The sequence below is a fragment of the Triticum aestivum genome, chromosome 1A (assembly GCF_018294505.1).
Source record: "Triticum aestivum cultivar Chinese Spring chromosome 1A, IWGSC CS RefSeq v2.1, whole genome shotgun sequence".
Taxonomy (NCBI): domain Eukaryota; kingdom Viridiplantae; phylum Streptophyta; class Magnoliopsida; order Poales; family Poaceae; genus Triticum; species Triticum aestivum.
In genome coordinates this window covers 578,231,428-578,250,628 of record NC_057794.1, presented here as the reverse complement: position 1 = coordinate 578,250,628, position 19,201 = coordinate 578,231,428, and the positions used below count along the sequence as shown (strand labels likewise).

The following is a 19,201-nucleotide window of genomic DNA, read 5'->3' as shown; positions in this document are numbered from 1 at the left end:
CGGCCCCGTGGCAGCGATGAGGGAGGAGGGGAGAAGGGCCGGGGGAGCTGGTGACGGTGGATTAGGTTTTCCCCCCTGGTCGCCATGCGGGGCCGGACTGGGAAAAGCCCTCCCCAACCAGTTTTAGCAGCACCTGGCCTCCCTAATGCATATTTGCTGGCTCCACCACTGCAAGTCGACAGGCCCAAGAAACTTCTCCGATGGCTTGCAAGTCCAAACTGGCCCGTTAACCTCGTGTACTGCTACTACTTGTAGCCGTTCCCTGATTTCCTTCTCTCTTGCCTAGGAATTGGGCGGCTGAGGCCGGCTTGTAATCAGATAGATAGATGCGTGGGTGGTTGGGAGGAACTCATCTTTGAATTCAAATCGTAACTAATTTCCAAGAAACCTTAGTTCATGTGAGCCACAACCAGAGAGTAGCTCACACCGGCCCTTGTAAATAAAATATACTATGGTGATCACCTTGTACTAAACTCCCAAGCTCAGGAGACGTGTGGATGACAACACGGATGGGATGTGGAATAGGATAAGGCAGGCGAAGTCGTCCATGCATGCCCACGAAGGCACGCATCGCATCGCTACAGGCCTGGTTGCGCATCTCATGGTCGCTATCGGCTGCCCGATTGGAATCATTGACCTACCCAGTCCAAAACCGTAGGTCTTCTCCCCTAAAAAAGAAGAAAACAGAAAACAAAACCCAATACTAGGTCTTGTGACTGACTGGTCAGCTGCACCTCTTCCCACAAATATGCACACAGCCGCGGTGGAGCTCCCGCACATTTGTTTCCCTCCCTTCGTTATTCTATCCACGCAAGTCCGCGAGGCGACCAAGGCCGGAAGCGAGCATGGAAGTCGAGAGAAGCAGCACCGACGCCGCAAGGGACCCGGCGCCGTCGTCGTCCTCGTCGCTGGCCGACCTGGAGACCGCCAAGAGGCGGCCGCGGCGGCTTCCAAGCCGCCCAAAGAGCTTCGTGCCAGCCGTCTGCGTCCTGGCCGCGACGGTGCTCGCAGTCGTCGTCTTCTCCGCCGACTCGCCCTGGTCCTTCCTGCAAGGTACTCCCTCCGTTTCTAAATTTTTTTCAGAGATTTTTGTATAGGCTACATACGGATATATGTATATAAACGTATTTTAGAATATAAGTTAAGCTTGTTTTGCTTTGTATATAATTTATATTAAATCTCTAAAGAAACTTAGAGTGTAGAGCGCTATGATTGGAGTTCCATCGAGTTGCTGAATTCATTCTTTTTCTCTTCCTTGGGTCAAGTGCCTATACTATACCATTATAGTGATAGTAGTGGACGCACGTCAAAGTCACAATTTACCATGTGCCACTGGACAGTGGAGACTCGGTAGCTAATTAATTGAGCATGTACTCCCAAGTCCACCGTATTCTCTTTCACCTAAACTATAAAACAGGCTGGACTAGGAATCCCTTTCATGGGATATAGTCTAATTTCTCCTATCAGGGTAATTATCAAAATCATACTTTCTTTGTCCGAAAATACTTGTCGAAGAAATCAAAATATCTAAAAATATTTTAATTTTAGATACATTTATTTTATTCATTTCTCCGACAAATATTTCTGATCGGAGGGAGTAAATCAAAAGCTCATGTAGAGCAACACCTATGCCATGTGGTGGTAATAAAATGTTGAAATTTCGACCACGGGTTTGCTAATAAAATGTCTCTTTATCTCTAGACGCACCTCCATCTGACCTCACCGCCGACCAGCTCCTCGACGGCCTGCTCACCGCAGAATTCAGCAAGCGGTCGTGCCGGAGCCGGTACGAGTTCGCCAGCTACCACGAGAAGAAGAAGAACGCATCGCATAAACCATCCCCCTACTTACTTGGCAGGCTCCGGAGGCACGAAGCCCTACAGAAGCGGTGCGGCCCTGGCACAGCCCCGTATAGGGCGGCGGTCCGGCAGCTCAAGTCCGGTAAGGGCGCTGCCGCCACGGACTGCCGCTACCTCATTTCCATTAGCTACCGCGGCCTCGGCAACCGAATGCTCGCCACCGCTTCGGCCTTCCTCTACGCCGTGCTCACGGACCGTGTCCTCCTCGTCCACCAGTACAAGCAGGACATCAGCGCCCTCTTCTGCGAGCCCTTCCCTGGGACGACGTGGCTGCTACCCTCTGGCAGGAGTTTCCCTTTGGGGCACCTCAGGGACTACGGCATCGGCTCCAACGAGAGCCTCGGCAACATGCTAAAAGCCAACGTCATCTCCGTGGGTGCCCACGGGAACGCGTCGTGGTCGGACGGCGGTGATCGCCGGCCGCCGTTCGTCTACCTGCACCTCGAGGGCGGCTACGACTTCCACGACAAGCTCTTCTACTGCGACGAGCATCAGCTGCTCCTCCACGGCGCGCCGTGGTTGCTGATGAAGACGGATAGCTACCTCGTCCCGGGGCTCTTCCTCGTCCCGTCGTTCCAGGACGAGTTGGGCAGGATGTTCCCGGAGAAGGACATGGCGTTCTACCACCTCGGACGGTACTTGTTCCACCCGGTTAACGACGTCTGGCGCGCAGTCACCAGTTACTACCGCACCAACCTCGCAGGCGTTGGCCAGCGTGTCGGCATACAGATCCGGGTGTTCCAGAAGAAGCCGACGCCGCTACAACACATACTGGACCAGGTCCTCTCGTGCGTCCGCAGGGAGAAGCTTCTCCCGGAGATCACGTCGTCGTCCAAGATCAACGCATCCGACCAGGCTATCCTGGTCACTTCCTTGAGCTCGTGGTACTACGAGAGGATCAGGGAGGAGTACGGCGGAGGCAGGGTCGCCGGCGGCGTGCACCAGTCGAGTCACGAGGGGCGGCAGAAGTGGGGGGACACGTCCCACGACAGGAGGGCGCTGAGTGAGATGTACCTGCTCAGCACCTGCGACGTGCTCGTCACCACCGGCTTCTCGACGTTCGGGTACGTCGCGCAGGGGCTTGGCGGGATACGACCGTGGATCATGCCCAGCACACCCATCTGGTCCGAGTCCGACTTGGCTGAGAAAAAGGAGGTACCGGAACCACCGTGTGTGCGAGCGATGTCCGTCGAGCCGTGCTTCCACTCACCGTCCTACTATGACTGCACGGCGAGGAGGGACGTGGATGTGGGGAAGGTGGTGCCGTATGTGCGGCACTGTGAGGACGTGAGCTGGGGGATCAAGATTGCCAACCAAAGCAGCTAGCCAGTGCTAACTTGTAGGGAATATATATATTGTCTCATATAAAGGCATCACAGGTCCTAGCTAGGTGGTTAATCTAGCTAGTGTAGATGAAACAAATAGAATTGTTCCCCAGCGCCAACACCCTCCACCTGTACGACAAGACACTCACAATCTCAAAACATGCCCCAATTGGGCCCAAAAACACCATGCATTTAGTCATCGCAGTCCGCCCTTATATCCAATCTACTAAAAACGCCATGACACACAACGAGCATGTGATTGCACTGGAGCACATACCAAGAACGACTCCCGGCTTTCGGACAAAGTATGAAATAGGGAGTACTTAGAACTCATCTAGATGAGATATAATTTGGTCTCATTCATTTGGAAAACAAGAACATATAACATTGACGTCAGCACACACGCATCTTATAGCATCTTATAGCATCACATCCAATGGCTATAAAAGATGAATGAAACCAAATTATATCTCATCTAGATGAGTTCTAGGAAAACTGTATGAAATATATTGGGTGCAAACCCAAAACGTTAATTCTTTCAGGTCGCAAGTGTTGCATCGTTCATTATCATCAACAAACAAAAACATGCATCTCGATTGGCAAGCACGGACGAATTCTAGCTCATAACGTAGCTGCCAAGATACAATTAATTGTGTGCAAAGCGGAACAACACATGCAGTTCACATGGTTTATCGCTCGGAGAAGTCTGTTTTTTACTATTTCACTTTGGCACTGTGTAAGCTCGCTAAGTGCCCAATCCGCTTGAAGAGCTATGCGAGGTCAAGTAGTCCAATAACCAAATAAAAGCATTACAAGGTGCTCCTTTCATTTTTATTTACTCTGCATATTAGAGTTGACTAAAGTCAAACTCCATAAAGTTTAATCAAGTTTATAGAAGAAAATATAAACACTTATCGTTCAAATCTATATGATGTGAAAGTACATTCAATAATAAATCTAATAGTATTAATTGTTTATTGTATATGTTAATATTTTTGTTTATAAACTTTGTCAGAGTTTATAAAGCTTGACTTTAATCAAATCTAATATGCAGACTAAATAAAAACGAAGGGAATACTATACACAAACAAAGAAAGGGACAACTAATCATATCATAAATGCTCAAGTTTTAATATTTCGCATGCAATCCCAATGTCTTGTCATAGAGGCAAAAAAGCGCAACTACAAAAGTCATAGCGAGTGAAGAAACTGCAGAGATGGGCCATATCAAGGCGAAGGGGCAAATTATTCGAGGTCACTCACTGTGATCAACCTCGTCATTCAAAGTGGGAAAGGTGGGAGGCCAGATAGTCATAAGGGGAAAGATAGTTGTACAATATATACCCTACACCTTGATCTCATATACCGTCTCCCTCCTGCTCCTCATATCAACAGAAATGATAGCTCTACTTTCAGGAAGGCGTTTTTGCGCGAACTGCAAACACGTTTTGCGGGCCGGGAGGATGCGGGGTCTGCTAGAGTTGCTTTTAGCTAGACCAGGGGCTGAGCTGGGGTCCCCGGCAACTAGGGCCATGGCCCGGATTGCAACGAAAACTCCGGCCCATCTTCTACGTGGAAAAATATTGACCCGGGATGCAGCGCAAGTTTTGGTCAGCCCAATGCAACTCGCTCGCCCAGGAGAACATGAGAGCGAGGACCAGGGTTGGGACTGTGTCCCGTCGCTCGCTGCCCCCCTCTGCTCGCTCGATGCATCGCTTGGCCGTTGCGGAAGGGGCGCACCGCCGCCCCCGGCCCAGGTCGCCTCCTCCAGTCTCCAGAGGTTCCAGTCCTCCGCCTCGGGGGACCGTCGGCCGGCGACCTGGCGCCGCCCGATTTCTGCTGGTCGGAGAACCACTCCTGCTGCTGATTACTCCTCGTTGTCGGAGTTGTATGGAAGCAGGAGACCATCAAATCGGCCAACTGCATAAATTCTTGCTACTGAAGAGAAAACTGCAGAAGAGACCACCAAATGTTGGATCTTGATTGCCGCTGGTCGGAGAAGAACTCCTGGTCCTGATTGCTCATCGGCGCTTCTGCAGCTCTCCTCGACTAGCCAACCTGGTAATGTTTTGTTTTAGGAACAATATAGGAAGAACAACTGACTATATGGTTTACCAATTGTTTGCCACTGATTTCACATTTTAGGTCTAAAGATGAATATATTTTATCTATTAATAATCTCAACACTGAAGCAAATAAGAAATGCAAATCTCAAACCTAATAAGCTCCTACAACCGAGCTTTCTATGCCATTACAACAGCTTTTCTTTGGTAGTTTTTTTTTGACCTAACATTTTTGCCCCTCCAATCCTTGCTACACCACTGTACTATACTATATATAAACTGAAATTATTTCTAAATGTAGAAATAGTATCGTCAACACAGGCCCATTTAGGTGGCTTACAGCCATCCCGAGTAATCAAATATAACGTGCCCCCTTGCACCCAACGATATATTATACGAATTTCTTACACACTATCACTATTCTCTCTCTCCACGGCTGTTTACGTTAATTCTAAACAAAGGGCCCTTGCTGCTCAAACTGAAAGAAACTGTGTTTCTTGTCACTTGTGTCCAAAGTCAACTACAATACAACTGTACTTCTTGCCACAATCATTGTTGCAAAGCAGGGCAAAGCGGCTTGAGTTAGGCGTACTGTTCTCCTCTATCTTAGAGCATCTCTAGCAGACACCGCATTTCCGGCAAAACTGTAAAATAACTGCCGTTTTGCCGTTTCGGGCCGAAAAAACGCTGCCAGACCAGATACCGTAAAAGTGACCGGCCTGCAAAAAAATTTGAGGGGCGCGGCAATTTCCCCCTCCGAAACTGTCAAAAAGGCATTTGCGTGGTTGGCCCGAAGGCGCCCTCTATCCCTAGATCGATTTGGCGGGAGAGACATTTCACCGCGGCAGTTCCGGCTTTCCCCCTCCGTCGCCGGCGCAAATCTTCACCTCCCCGCTCCGGCAGACCTCACCGCGGCCTCCAGTGAGGCCATGGACACCCCCGACTCCACGCTCATCACTGTGGAAGTAGGGTTAGCCAAATCGACGGCGGGCGGCGCCGCGGTGGATCTCCCCACTAGTGATGCTGTGGGCGCGTCCGAAGCTTCCTCCGGCGTTGTTCCTCGCAAGCGGCTGAGCAACGTCATCGTGCAGGGAGGCACGCCCGCTCCCGCCGCCACCATAGCCGCCCCGAAGAGGGGTGCTCGCACTACAGCTCACGCTGCCGCTTGCCCTACCGTCGTCAGTAACATTGGTGATACCGAGCCGACGCAGCCTGTGAGGAACGTCGTGGCAAAACGCAAGCGGGCGCCTGCAACCAAGAAGGCCCCTGCGAGTTCTACGCTCGCCCCCTGCCGCCGCCCCACCGGTGTTCGATGAAATGCCCGCAAGGTACGTCCGCCCCCACCAGTTTTGATTGTCGCCGTTCGGGTTTTAGCTCAATAATTTGGGGACTATGCGACTCTTTGTAGCTCCGACTATGCGGCTCTCCTTGAGGTAAACGCAGTGAACATTGAGAATGCACCCCTCGAAGATTATGTATACGACAAGATGGACGGCGGGGTACACGGTGGCGGCGATGAAGAGGATGAGTTGCAAGAGATTGAAGGGGAGGTCTTCGAGGCATCGCAAACGGCAACATATAGCAAAAGGTCGAAGAGCTATACCCAAATAGAGGATGAGGTGCTGATCCGAGCTTGGGAGGCCGTCTCCCTCGATGCCATCCACGGCACCGACCAAACCGGGAAGAGGTATTGGCAAAGGATAGAAGACAAGTTCTTCCGGTTGATGCCAAGGAATGTTGAGCTGACACCACGCACCTATAGACCACTCCAAGGAGGTTGGGATGTGATCAAGGCGGCGGTTAGCTGGTGGTGTGGATGCTTGGAGCAAGTGTACAATGCACCTCCAGGTGGCACTAATGAAGCCGATTGGGTGAGTGCTTTTTCCTTAATCATATTGGTGACGATGTTTGCAAATGATAGTGCTTTGACATAGTTGCTTTGGTTGTAGGATAAAATTGCAGCCGCGAGGTATAGGGACATGCCGGCATCCAGGGGCAAGCCCTTTGCATTCGAGCATTGTTGAGCATTGCTTAAGAAAAGCGAGAAATGGAAGGTGAGGGATAAAGAAGCACCACCGAAGAGAGGTACCTTCACCTTGTAGGATGATGAAGAAGATGATGAAGGAGGGAGAAACAAGGTTAGGCCGGATGGCAACAAGAAGGCCAAGGAGAATATGAAGAAGGAGTCCGACGCATCAAGTTTGAGAGACAAGATAGATCATATGGTGCACTCAAATGAGTTGATGGTTACCATGACTATAGAAGCAAAAAAAAGAGTTGGCAATGAAGAGGTCTCAAGAGAAAGAGGAGAAGTGAACCTAATCAAGGAGGAGAAGTTGTGCAAGGCAGCCGTGGAAGAGGCGGATAGGTTGCGCAAGGCCGCAATTGAGGAGAAAAGAGCCCAAGCCGAGGAAACCAAGGCTCTTGCCAAGCTCATTGCCAGGAGAACAAAATCATGACCATGAACCGTAATGAGATGGATGCGCTAACCTTGGAGCGGCATGATTTGATGAGAAAGGGGATCTTGGAGCGAAGAAGGATGGCTTCCAACGGTGGTGTTGGTGCTGGTGGTGTTGATGGTGCTTGATGGTTGTTCATCAAGGTTTCACCACTTTATTGTTGTTGTTTTGATGCAAAAATGTTCAATTCGGTTCCCTAGATGCTTAAAACTATATTATTTGTTATTTTTATGTGAGAACTATATATGTTGAATTTCCGAACTATTCTTGTTAATTGTCGGAATTTCTTTTGAATTGTGCAATTCTGTTTTTGCGGTTTGCAGGTCCATTCTTGCCTGCAGCAGAACAAACACCGCAATGCCGAACTATTCTTGTTAATTGTCAGAATTTCTTTTGAATTGTGCAATTCTGTTTTGCAGTTCGGCATTGTGGTGTCTGTTTTGCCGCGGGCAAAAATAAACCTGCAAACCTGTTTGTCGCGCCCCTCATCGTAGGTTTGCGGGCTGGCGGAATGCGGTGTGGGCTAAAGATGCTCTTATCCCGGCAAAGCACGTACCTTACCAATTCCAAGCTGTGGAAGGAACATTTCTCTCTCGTTGACTCCCTAAAATATATACGAGTTGTACAATGTTATTTAATCATCACATTATTGTCCCCCTAGTGCTATTAACAGGGCACATTATTCTCTGTCCCAAGTCCCAACAACCGTTAGCGTGGCCCAGATCGACTGCCGCCACCGCTAGTCTTTCTGCCATATTTCTTTCTTTATTTGAGAAATTCATAGTCAAACTACTCATAGTCATAGCCAATGGAAATGGCAACCAGCTTCTTTCTGGATACTAGTACATCATTAACAACGAAAAAATAATAAGATTGGGATGCAACCAGATGTTAAAGAATTTGGGTTCATCTCTACTTGGGCGGTAGCCTTCTCCTGCCAAGAGAATCAAATACTTCAACACAAGAAAAATATAGGAAACAGCTAGATATAGGAAAAAAAACAAGAGAGTGGACTTTTCCCAATGATTCCCTACATAAAACCATACCATCGGCAATCACTAACATCAGGATCTCATCCCCAGCTTGGATTGTCACGAATCAGGGCGTGACTTCCCCGGAAACCAGCTAGTCGGCCGAGCGGTGTGGTTTCTTCTTATCTCGTTGAGGTAAGCGATCTTGCATGTTAAATTCTTCTGCCGCGCTGAAATTGAAATGCTCCAAATTGGGTCATTCTTAAGAAACGTTTTTTTGAACTCCCTCCAATCCGAAATTCGTGTCGCCAGCTTAGTAGGAATTTGTACTGACCAATTGTTGTTTCTACGACACTTAAATCGTTAGAGCTTGTCTACTGTTACTTTGCGTCCTTTGCCTTCTTCATTATGTTTTGGAGTTGTAATGTAGCTTTGGGATTTGTTATCGCAGGGTCGCTAGGCTAGCTAAGCCCCTGCTCTGCTTTATGTTTCTTATTTGAGCCCGAACTTGTATCGAACTACTAGACTACTGCTCGGCTTCGACCTGGTTTCTCTAATGGAAATCGGAGGGGAAACCCTCTTTTGCTAAAAAAAACGACACTTAAATCGGACTGGAGGTAGTATCATTTTTCTTCCTGCATGCAGAGGCAAGGAGCAGAGAGTGGGCATGGACGTCGTCGCGCCGGAGATGGAGAAACACGAGGCCGCGGAAGGCGACATGGAGTCATCAGATCCCGCGCTCGCCGCGGGGCCGCGCGAGCACGAGCTGGAGCCCGTGGGGCGGTGGCAGGATGATCTGACGGTGCGCGGCATGGTGGCAGCGCTGCTCATCGGGTGCATCTACACCGTCATCGTCATGAGGATGTCGCTCACCACCGGACTAGTGCCCACGCTCAATGTCTCCGCCGCGCTGCTCTCCTTCCTCGCGCTCCGTGGCTGGACCAGCTTGCTGGACCGCTTCGGCATCGTGTCACGACCCTTCACCCCACAGGAGAACACCATCGTCCAGACATGCGGCGTGGCCTGCTACACCATCGCTTTCGCCGGTTAGGGCCATGCATATCCTGCCATGTCTTCCTACTAGTATCAGTTACTAGCTTTGCACTACCTGATTGGCTATTTGAGTGATGCATTGCAGGTGGGTTCGGGTCAACCTTGCTGGGTCTAAACAAAAAGACGTACGAGCTCGCCGGCGACTCGGTGGCCAACGGGCCGGGGAGCTACAAGGAGCCAGGGATTGGCTGGATGACGGCATTCCTCTTTTCTTGCTGCTTCGGTGGACTCCTCACCTTGATTCCCCTTAGACAGGTTCCGCTTCTTTTTTAAATTGAATGCATAACAGATTTGAGTGTGCTTAACTCTAGTTTGCTGCTCGGTTGCCTCTCGCTAGCTTCTTTATCCTCCTGTTTGTGCACGTGTACTCCGTTGCTAGGATTAACGTACACACAAAATTAGATGAATGAAATAAAAACAATAACAAGCGAGCAAGCAAAAAATAGAGTTGGAACCTCTGCTGCTCTAATTCCTCAAAAAGAAAAGGGAAAAACAACCAAGAACTAGCAACGCCATATTATAGAATTGTGCCCGGGCGGTTCATCGGTCTTTGTCACTAAATATGAAACATCATGCATGTTTTCAGGTATTGGTCGTCGACTATAAATTAACTTACCCTAGTGGGACGGCAACTGCAGTTCTTATAAACGGCTTCCATACCACCCAGGGAGACAAGAATTCAAAGTATGTATATTTGTATATTCTGACCTGAGGAGTTATGCCCGTCGCGTTGTTCTTTCAGACATTAAATTGGACAATATGGAGTGACTACTTGATTTTATACAAATGAATTAACCTTTCCTTTACATCCATGATAGGAAGCAAATACGTGGGTTTCTGAAATACTTTGGGGGTAGCTTCATATGGAGTTTCTTCCAGTGGTTCTACACCGGCGGCGATGCTTGTGGGTTTGTTCAGTTCCCTACTTTTGGTCTCAAGGCCTGGAAGCAGACGTAAAATCCTTTTCGCAATTCTGCTCCTCATTGTCGATCGCCATTACGCTATGTTTTGTCAGATTCGTGGTGTGCAGCAGACTTTCTTAATTAGTTCGCCACGTTTTGTTTTGTCAGATTTTTCTTTGACTTCAGCATGACATACGTCGGCGCTGGGATGATTTGCCCGCATATAGTAAATGTTTCCACCCTCCTAGGTGCAATTCTTTCATATGGAATATTGTACCCACTCATCAGTAAAAACAAGGGTGATTGGTACCCTGCAACTGTAAAAGAGAGCAGCATGAAAAGTTTGTACGGCTACAAGGTACTTATTAATTGTAGCATAATCCTTTTCCTTGGTGGCATTTTCCGTTAATTAATAGCAACAGCAGTCATAGTTTATCTTCATTAGTAACAATTTCCTTCACCATCCAGGCCTTCATATGTATCGCTCTTATCTTGGGGGATGGACTCTACCAATTCGTCAAAATTATTAGCATCACTTTTAAGGGCATGTATCGACAATTTAGCCGTAAGTATATCAATAATAGAGGTGAGGACAGCAGGACAACATAAATCCAGTACATTTGTTCTTCGACATTTTCCATTTTAGAATCAATTATGTTGTTCTAATGTTGACTGGATGAATTACAGCGAAAAATATGGACAATACGGTCTCACTCGAGGATATGCAGCGCGATGAGGTCTTCAAGAGAGGCCATCTCCCCGCTTGGATGGCATACTCTGGGTATGCCGTGTTAAGCGTCGTTGCAGCGATTACCACGCCAATAATGTTTCGACAAGTGAAATGGTACTACATAGTTATAGCGTATGTCGTAGCCCCCATGCTTGGATTCGCCAACTCTTACGGCACAGGGCTTACTGATATCAACATGGGGTATAACTATGGGAAGATTAGACTCTTCGTCTTTGCGGGTTGGGCTGGCAGGGACAATGGTGTCGTTGCAGGCCTTGTTACTGGTACATGTGTGAAGCAGTTGGTTCTTATATCTGCAGATCTGATGCATGACTTCAAGACGGGTTATCTAACAAAGACATCACCAAGATCCATGATGGTGGCACAGGCCATTGGTACGGTCATGGGCTGCATCCTTGCTCCCCTTACGTTCATGCTCTTCTACAAGGCATTTGATATTGGCAACCCAGATGGTTACTGGAAGGCGCCGTATGCATTGATATACCGTAATATGGCAATACTTGGCGTGGAGGGGTTCTCGGTGTTGCCGAAGTATTGTCTAGCACTCTCTGGTGGATTCTTCGCATTTGCAGCACTCCTCAGCATCGCAAGAGATGTCATGCCACACAGATATAGCAAGTATGTGCCCATACCCATGGCCATGGCAGTCCCATTCCTTGTCGGCGGGAGCTTCGCAATTGATATGTGCGTCGGAAGTTTGGTGGTTTTTGTCTGGAACAAGATAAACAAAAAGGAGGCTGGTTTCATGGTCCCTGCGGTTGCATCCGGTTTGATATGTGGGGATGGAATATGGACATTCCCTTCTTCCATACTTGCCATTGCCAAGATTAAACCACCAATTTGCATGCAGTTTACACCTGCACCCTAGAGAATCATTTCGTTCAAGAATGTGGGGGCAAACACACAACTGAAGATTTATACTGGGTAGCCAAAGATACATTGTATTTCCATAGTAGTTTGCCGTTTAACTTTGTTTGCACCGTGTTGTTTTTATTCCAGGTGATTTAGTATGTGAGCTATCTAGAGATGATATATTGGTGTGTGGTTTACGTCTTGTGCATAAATGTACATCTGATGGATGGTGTATGTGTCTACTGAATTGGTGTGAATACAGGATACAAATGTACTCTATACTTGTGGATTATTCGGATAACTTACATTTTCCTGGTACTACACGATCCATAAGGTATAGCTTATGTATTGTACTTATTGATCACTGGGTATTTTGTAAGCATGTATAAATGGAAATCCGATCATTTTGCACATAAGTGTCCTTACAAACTGGAGTGGGACTTCCGCGCGTGGCGTACTTGAGCGAGGCCAATGGTCCATCAGGCCTTCATGGTAGGTGGTTGCTTCCATCATTCACGAGTAGCAGACCATGCGGCTAGGGGAAGGAGTTGCTAAGATCCTACATTTCATAGACTTTCATGTTCCTCTTCAGGAATTTCTTTCTCTGATGCGGTGGGTCCGAGGGGCCGCGCCAGAAGCGGCGCCGGCCCATGACGATCTCCTCCGATGAGGAGACAACTGACGACTTCCAGGTTGGCCCCTCTCGCCCGGCGCAGTCTATGGATGAGGGCGGGGCTGACGCTCAAAGCGAGCCCCCGAGGCTGAAGAGGCTGCTTTGGGGCAGCAAGGCCGGGCCCTCCGTAGAGAGCTCCGGAGCAGGGGGCTCGACCACCAACCCCCTCAAGGAGAAAAGGCGGCCAAGGGCGTTGATCTTCTCTCCACGGTGAGTTTTATATGCGGCCTCCCTAGATCTTGACTTCTTGGATTTTCCTGACGCTAGTCATGCTTTTCGTAGGGCTGCCAGGGGCCCGAGGCCGAGCGAGGTGCCGCCAGCCCCCGAGCTCGTAGGAGGCACTGATGCCGCCGGTCCCGCAAGGGACCCTCTTCTTCCGGAGGCCACCCCGGTGATGCCGGAGGACAGGTGGGTACCACAAGAGTCGCCGCCTGCGACGACCGGTGAGGGGGCGAATGGTGGTGCAGGGCCCGCCTCACCAGGTGCAGCCCCCACACCGGGGGCCGAGGAGGTCATTCCACCCGAGGAAAATACTCGCGAGGGCCTGGGCCATGCTCAAGGAGGGGGCCCGGCGAGGCCTGAAGGGGAATCCACGGCGCCGCCCTCGGCGGGTGCAGGCCCGCGCCACCAGGGTGGCACCGATGCTTGCCCTATCATGGTCGATGACGATGAGGAGGAGGAGACTGTGGAGACGCCCGAGGTGAAAACCCGGGCCGCCGGCGCCTCTTCTGTCGGTGCGACTGATGGCACCCCTAGCGTCGGGCCGGCCCCTCCCCGCCAGCCGCCGGCACCGGGCACTAGCACACCGACGAGGGGTCAGGCTGGCGCTGATCCTGATCTTAACGCTCTCTTCGACGTGGGGAGCTTTCTCGATGAAGTTATGGGCAAGGATGCTTGGACCGTCCGAATCCATGGCCGCCGAGGTGCCTTCCGGCTAGAGGGCACCGCGGCGGAGATCTTGAAGCAGGCCATTGACGCCATGCAAGCCGAGTTCGACCGTGGTGTCGAGGCCATCAACTTGGAGCGTCGACACCTTGAGCTTCTGGGCGCCAAGTTCCGCCAGGTGTCTGCGGAGTGCAGTCAAAGGGAGCGCGTGGCGGCACTCCAACGCCAAGATATGCTGGAGGAGGTTCAGGTGAAGCTCACGGCGGTGAAGAGCCGTGAGGACAAGGTCCGCCTGAAGGTGGTTGAGTATGAGTGGAGTGTGGCGAACCAAGCTCGCGACCATAAGGAGAAAGAGGAGAAGATGTCCCGCCGGAAGGCGGAGCTGAACGCCTTTGAGAAGGAACTCCAGGCCAGGGAGACCGAGGTCCTCAAGGAAATATGCCCTAGAGGCAATAATAAAATTGTTATTTATATTTCCTTATATCATGGTAAATGTTTATTATTCATGTCAGAATTGTATTAACCGGAAACTTAGTACATGCGCGAATACATAGACAAACCAGAGTGTCCCTAGTATGCCTCTACTTGACTAGCTCGTTAATCAGACATGGTTATGTTTCCTGACCATAGACATGTGTTGTCATTTGATGAACAGGATCACATCATTAGAGAATGATGTGATGGACAAGACCCATCTGTTTGCTTAGCATAATGGTTGTTTAGTTTTATTGCTATTGCTTTCATCATGACTTATACATGTTGCTCTGACTATGAGATTATGCAACTCCTGAATACCCGAGGAACACCTTGTGTGCTATCAAACGTCACAACATAACTGGGTGATTATAAAGATGCTCTATAGATGTCTCCGAAGGTGTTTGTTGGGTTGGCATAGATCGAGATTAGAATTTGTCACTCCGTGTATCGGAGAGGTATCTCTGAGCCCTCTCGGTAATGCACATCACTATAAGCCTTGCAAGCAATATGACTAATGAGTTAGTCACGGGATGATGCATTACGGAATGAGTAAAGAGACTTGCTGCTAACGAGATTGAACTAGGTATGATGATACCGACGATTGAATCTCGGGAAAGTAACATACCGATGACAAAGGGAACAACGTATGTTGTTATGCGGTTTGACCGCTAAAGATCTTCGTAGAATATGTAGGAGCCAATATGAGCATCCAGGTTCCACTATTTGGTTATTTACCGGAGATGTGCCTCGGTCATGTCTACATAGTTCTCGAACCCATAGGGTCCGCACGCTTAACGTTCGATGACGATTTGTATTATGAGTTATGTGATTTGATGACCGAAGTTTGTTCGGAGTCCTGGATGAGATCACGGACATGACGAGGAGTCTCTAAATGGTAGAGAGGTAAATATTCATATATAGGACGATGGTATTTGGACACTGAAAGTGTTCCGGGTGATACAGGGTCACCGGAAGGGGTTCCGGACAACCCCCGGCAAAGATATGGGCTTAATGGGCCAAGTAAAGGAACACACCAGCCACGTGGAGAGAAAGGGAAAGGAGAGGAGGAAAAGGAAAGTATGAAGTGGGACTCCTACTTCCTTCTATTGGAAATATGCCCTAGAGGCAATAATAAAATGGTTATTATTATATTTCCTTGTTCATGATAATTGTCTATTGTTCATGCTATAATTGTGTTATCCGGAAATCGTAATGCATGTGTGAATACATAGAGCACAACACGTCCCTAATGAGCCTCTAGTTGACTAGCTCGTTGATCAAAATATAGTCATGGTTTCCTGACTATGGACATTAGATGTCATTGATAACGGGATCACATCATTAGGAGAATGATGTGATGGAGAAGACCCAATCCTAAGCATAGCTCAAAGATCGTGTAGTTCGTTTGCTAGAGCTTTACCGAATGTCAAGTATCATTTCCTTAGACCATGAGATTGTGCAACTCCCGGATACCGTAGGAGTGCTTTGGGTGTGCCAAACGTCACAACATAACTGGGTGACTATAAAGGTGCACTACGGGTATCTCCGAAAGTGTCTGTTGGGTTGGCACGAATCAAGACTGGGATTTGTCACTCCGTATGACGGAGAGGTATCTCTGGGCCCACTCGGTAATGCATCATCATAATGAGCTCAATGTGACCAAGTGGTTGATCACGGGATCATGCATTACGGTACGAGTAAAGTGACTTGCCGGTAACGAGATTGAACGAGGTATTGGGATACCGACGATCGAGTCTCGGGCGAGTAACGTACCGATTGACAAAGGGAATTGTATACGGGATTGATTGAATCCTCGACATCGTGGTTAATCCGATGAGATCATCGAGGAGCATGTGGGAGCCAACATGGGTATCCAGATCCCGCTGTTGGTTATTGACCGGAGAGTCGTCTCGGTCATGTCTGCGTGTCTCCCGAACCCGTAGGGTCTACACACTTAAGGTTCGGTGACGCTAGGGTTGTTGATATATTAGTATGCAGTAACCTGAAAGTTGTTCGGAGTCCTGGATGAGATCCCAGACGTCACGAGGAGTTCCGGAATGGTCCGGAGGTGAAGAATTGTATATAGGAAGTCCAGTTTCGGCCACCGGGAAACTTTCGAGGGTCACCGGTATTGTACCTGTTGGGTAACGTTGCAGAAAACAAAAATTTTCCTATGGTTTCACCAAGATCCATCTATGAGTTCATCTAGCAACGAGTGATCAGATTGCATCTACATACCTTTGTAGATCACGCGCGGAAGCGTTCAAAGAACGGGGATGAGGAAGTCGTACTCGACGTGATCCAAATCACCGGAGATCCTAGCGCCGAACGGATGACACCTCCGCGTTCAACACACGTACGGTCAGCGTGACGTCTCCTCCTTCTTGATCCAGCAAGGGGAAGGACAGGTTGATGAAGATCCAGCAGCACGACGGTGTGGTGGTGGATGCAGGGGTCACCGCAGCAGGGCTTCACCGTTCTACTACGAGAGGGAGAGGTGTAGCAGGGGAGAGGGAGGCGCCAAGACTCAAGGGTGCGGCTGCCCCCTCCCCCCCTTTATATAGGCCCCCTAGGGGGTGCGCCGACCCTAGGAGATGGGATCTCCTAGGGGGGCGCCGGCCAAGGGGTGGAGTGCCCCCCAAGCCAGGTGGGGCGCCCCCCACCCTAGGGTTCCCAACCCTAGGCGCATGGGGTGGGCTAAGGGGGGCGCACCAGCCCACTATGGGCTGGTTCCCCTCCCCACTTTGGCCCATGGGGCCCTCCGGGATGGGTGGCCCCACCCGGTGGACCCCCGGGACCCTTCCAGTGGTCCCGGTACAATACTGGTGACCCCCGAAACTCTCCCGATGGCCGAAACTGCACTTCCTATATATAATTCTTCACCTTCGGACCATTCCGGAACTCCTCGTGACATCCGGGACTCCGAACAACTTTCGGATTACTACATATTATATCTCTACAACCCTAGCGTCACCGAACCTTAAGTGTGTAGACCCTACGGGTTCGGGAGACATGTAGACATGACCGAGATGGCTCTCCGGTCAATAACCAACAGCGGGATCTGGATACCCATGTAGGCTCCCACATGCTCCTCGATGATCTCATCGGATGAACCACGATGCCGAGGATTCAAGCAACCCCGTATACAATTCCCTTTGTCAATCGGTACGTTACTTGACCGAGATTCGATCGTCGGTATCCCAATACCTCGTTCAATCTCGTTACCGGCAAGTTACTTTACTTGTACCGTAATGCATGATCTCGTGACCAGACACTTGGTCACTTTGAGATCATTATGATGATGCATTACCGAGTGGGCCCAGAGATACCTCTCCGTTATACGGAGTGACAAATCCCAGTCTTGATCCGTGTCAACCCAACAGACACTTTCGGAGATACCCGTAGTATACCTTTATAGTCACCCAGTTAGGTTGTGACGTTTGGTACACCCAAAGCACTCCTACGGCATCCGGGAGTTACACGATCTCATGGTCTAAGGAAAAGATACTTGACATTGGAAAAACTCTAGCAAACTCAGGAAACCATGACTATCTGTTGATCAACGAGCTAGTCAACTAGAGGCTTACTAGGGACATGTTGGTGTCTATGTATTCACACATGTATTACGATTTCCGGATAACACAATTATAGCATGAACAAAAGACAATTATCATGAAAAAGGAAATATAATAATAATCCTTTTATTATTGCCTCTAGGGCATATTTCCAACAGTCTCTCACTTGCACTAGAGTCAATAATCTAGTTACATTGTGATGAATCGAACACCCATGGAATTCTGGTGTTGATCATGTTTTGCTCTAGGGAGAGGTTTAGTCAACGGATCTGCTACATTCAGGTCTGTATGTACTTTACAAATATCTATGTCTCCATCTTGAACATTTTCACGAATGGAGTTGAAGCGACGCTTGATGTGCCTGGTCTTCTTGTGAAACCTGGGCTCCTTGGCAAGTCCAATAGCTCCAGTGTTGTCACAGAAGAGTTTGATCGGCCTCGACGCATTGGGTATGACTCCTAGGTCGGTGATGAACTCCTTCACCCAAATTGCTTCATGCGCTGCCTCCGAGGCTGCCATGTACTCCACTTCACATGTAGATCCCGCCACGATGCTCTGCTTGCAACTGCACCAGCTTACTGCCCCACCATTCAAAATATACACATATCCATTTTGTGACTTAGAGTCATCCAGATCTGTGTCGAAGCTAGCGTCGACGTAACCCTTTACGACGAGCTCTTCGTCACCTCCATAAACGAGAAACATTTCCTTAGTCCATTTCAGGTACTTCAGGATATTCTTGACCGCTTTCCAGTGTTCCTTGCTGGGATTACTTTGGTACCTACCTACCAAACTTACATCAAGGTTTACATCAGGTCTGGTACACAGCATGGCATACATAATAGAACCTATGGCTGAGGCATAGGGGATGACACTCATCTCTTCTATATCTTCTGCCGTGGTCGGACATTGAGCTAAGCTCAATTTCACACCTTGCAACACAGGCAAGAACCCCTTCTTAGACTGATTCATATTGAACTTATTCAATATCTTATCAAGGTATGTGCTTTGTGAAAGACCTATGAGGCGTCTTGATCTATCTCTATAGATCTTGATGCCTAATATATAAGAAGCTTCTCCAAGGTCCTTCATTGAAAAACTCTTATTCAAGTAGGCCTTAATGCTGTCCAAAAGCTCTATATCATTTCCCATCAAAAGTATGTCATCTACATATAATACGAGAAATGCTACAAAGCTCCCACTCACTTTCTTGTAAACGCAGGCTTCTCCATAAGTCTGCATAAACCCAAACGCTTTGATCATCTCATCAAAGCGAATGTTCCAACTCCGAGATGCTTGCACCAGCCCATAAATCGAGCGTTGGAGCTTGCACACCTTGTCAGCATTCTTAGGATC

At 49.0% G+C, this 19,201-nt stretch overlaps 2 protein-coding genes across 3 annotated transcripts; both read left to right on the top strand.

The window, feature by feature from the left end:
* Window positions 1-719: 719 nt before the first annotated feature.
* Window positions 720-12,341, top strand: LOC123069372 (iron-phytosiderophore transporter yellow stripe 1). 2 transcript variants are annotated; one of them, XM_044492232.1, is made up of 8 exons: window positions 771-1,053; window positions 9,323-9,723; window positions 9,816-9,985; window positions 10,317-10,414; window positions 10,549-10,683; window positions 10,801-10,990; window positions 11,101-11,218; window positions 11,320-12,341. In XM_044492232.1, exons 2-8 carry the CDS (start codon window positions 9,345-9,347, stop codon window positions 12,249-12,251), a joined length of 2,022 nt encoding a protein of 673 aa, XP_044348167.1. In that variant the 5' UTR covers window positions 771-1,053; window positions 9,323-9,344; the 3' UTR covers window positions 12,252-12,341. The 2 variants fall into 2 exon arrangements, with proteins under 2 accessions (XP_044348159.1, XP_044348167.1); XM_044492224.1 differs by lacking the exons at window positions 9,323-9,723; window positions 9,816-9,985; window positions 10,317-10,414; ... (2 more) ...; window positions 11,101-11,218; window positions 11,320-12,341 and adding an exon at window positions 1,702-3,478 and having other exon boundaries at window positions 720-1,053.
* Window positions 6,565-7,900, top strand: LOC123071276 (uncharacterized). The gene is made up of 3 exons (XM_044494807.1): window positions 6,565-6,575; window positions 6,656-7,118; window positions 7,197-7,900. Exons 1-3 carry the CDS (start codon window positions 6,565-6,567, stop codon window positions 7,269-7,271), a joined length of 549 nt encoding a protein of 182 aa, XP_044350742.1. The 3' UTR covers window positions 7,272-7,900.
* Window positions 12,342-19,201: the final 6,860 nt, after the last annotated feature.

Coding starts and splice junctions, on each gene's coding strand:
- LOC123069372 (XM_044492232.1), top strand. CDS start 9,345: ATGGACGTCGTCGCGCCGGAGATGGAGAAACACGAGGCCGCGGAAGGC. Junction 10,991..11,100: donor AAAGTTTGTACGGCTACAAG/GTACTTATTAAT, acceptor TTCACCATCCAG/GCCTTCATATGTATCGCTCT. Junction 11,219..11,319: donor TAAGTATATCAATAATAGAG/GTGAGGACAGCA, acceptor GATGAATTACAG/CGAAAAATATGGACAATACG.
- LOC123071276 (XM_044494807.1), top strand. Junction 7,119..7,196: donor GCACTAATGAAGCCGATTGG/GTGAGTGCTTTT, acceptor CTTTGGTTGTAG/GATAAAATTGCAGCCGCGAG.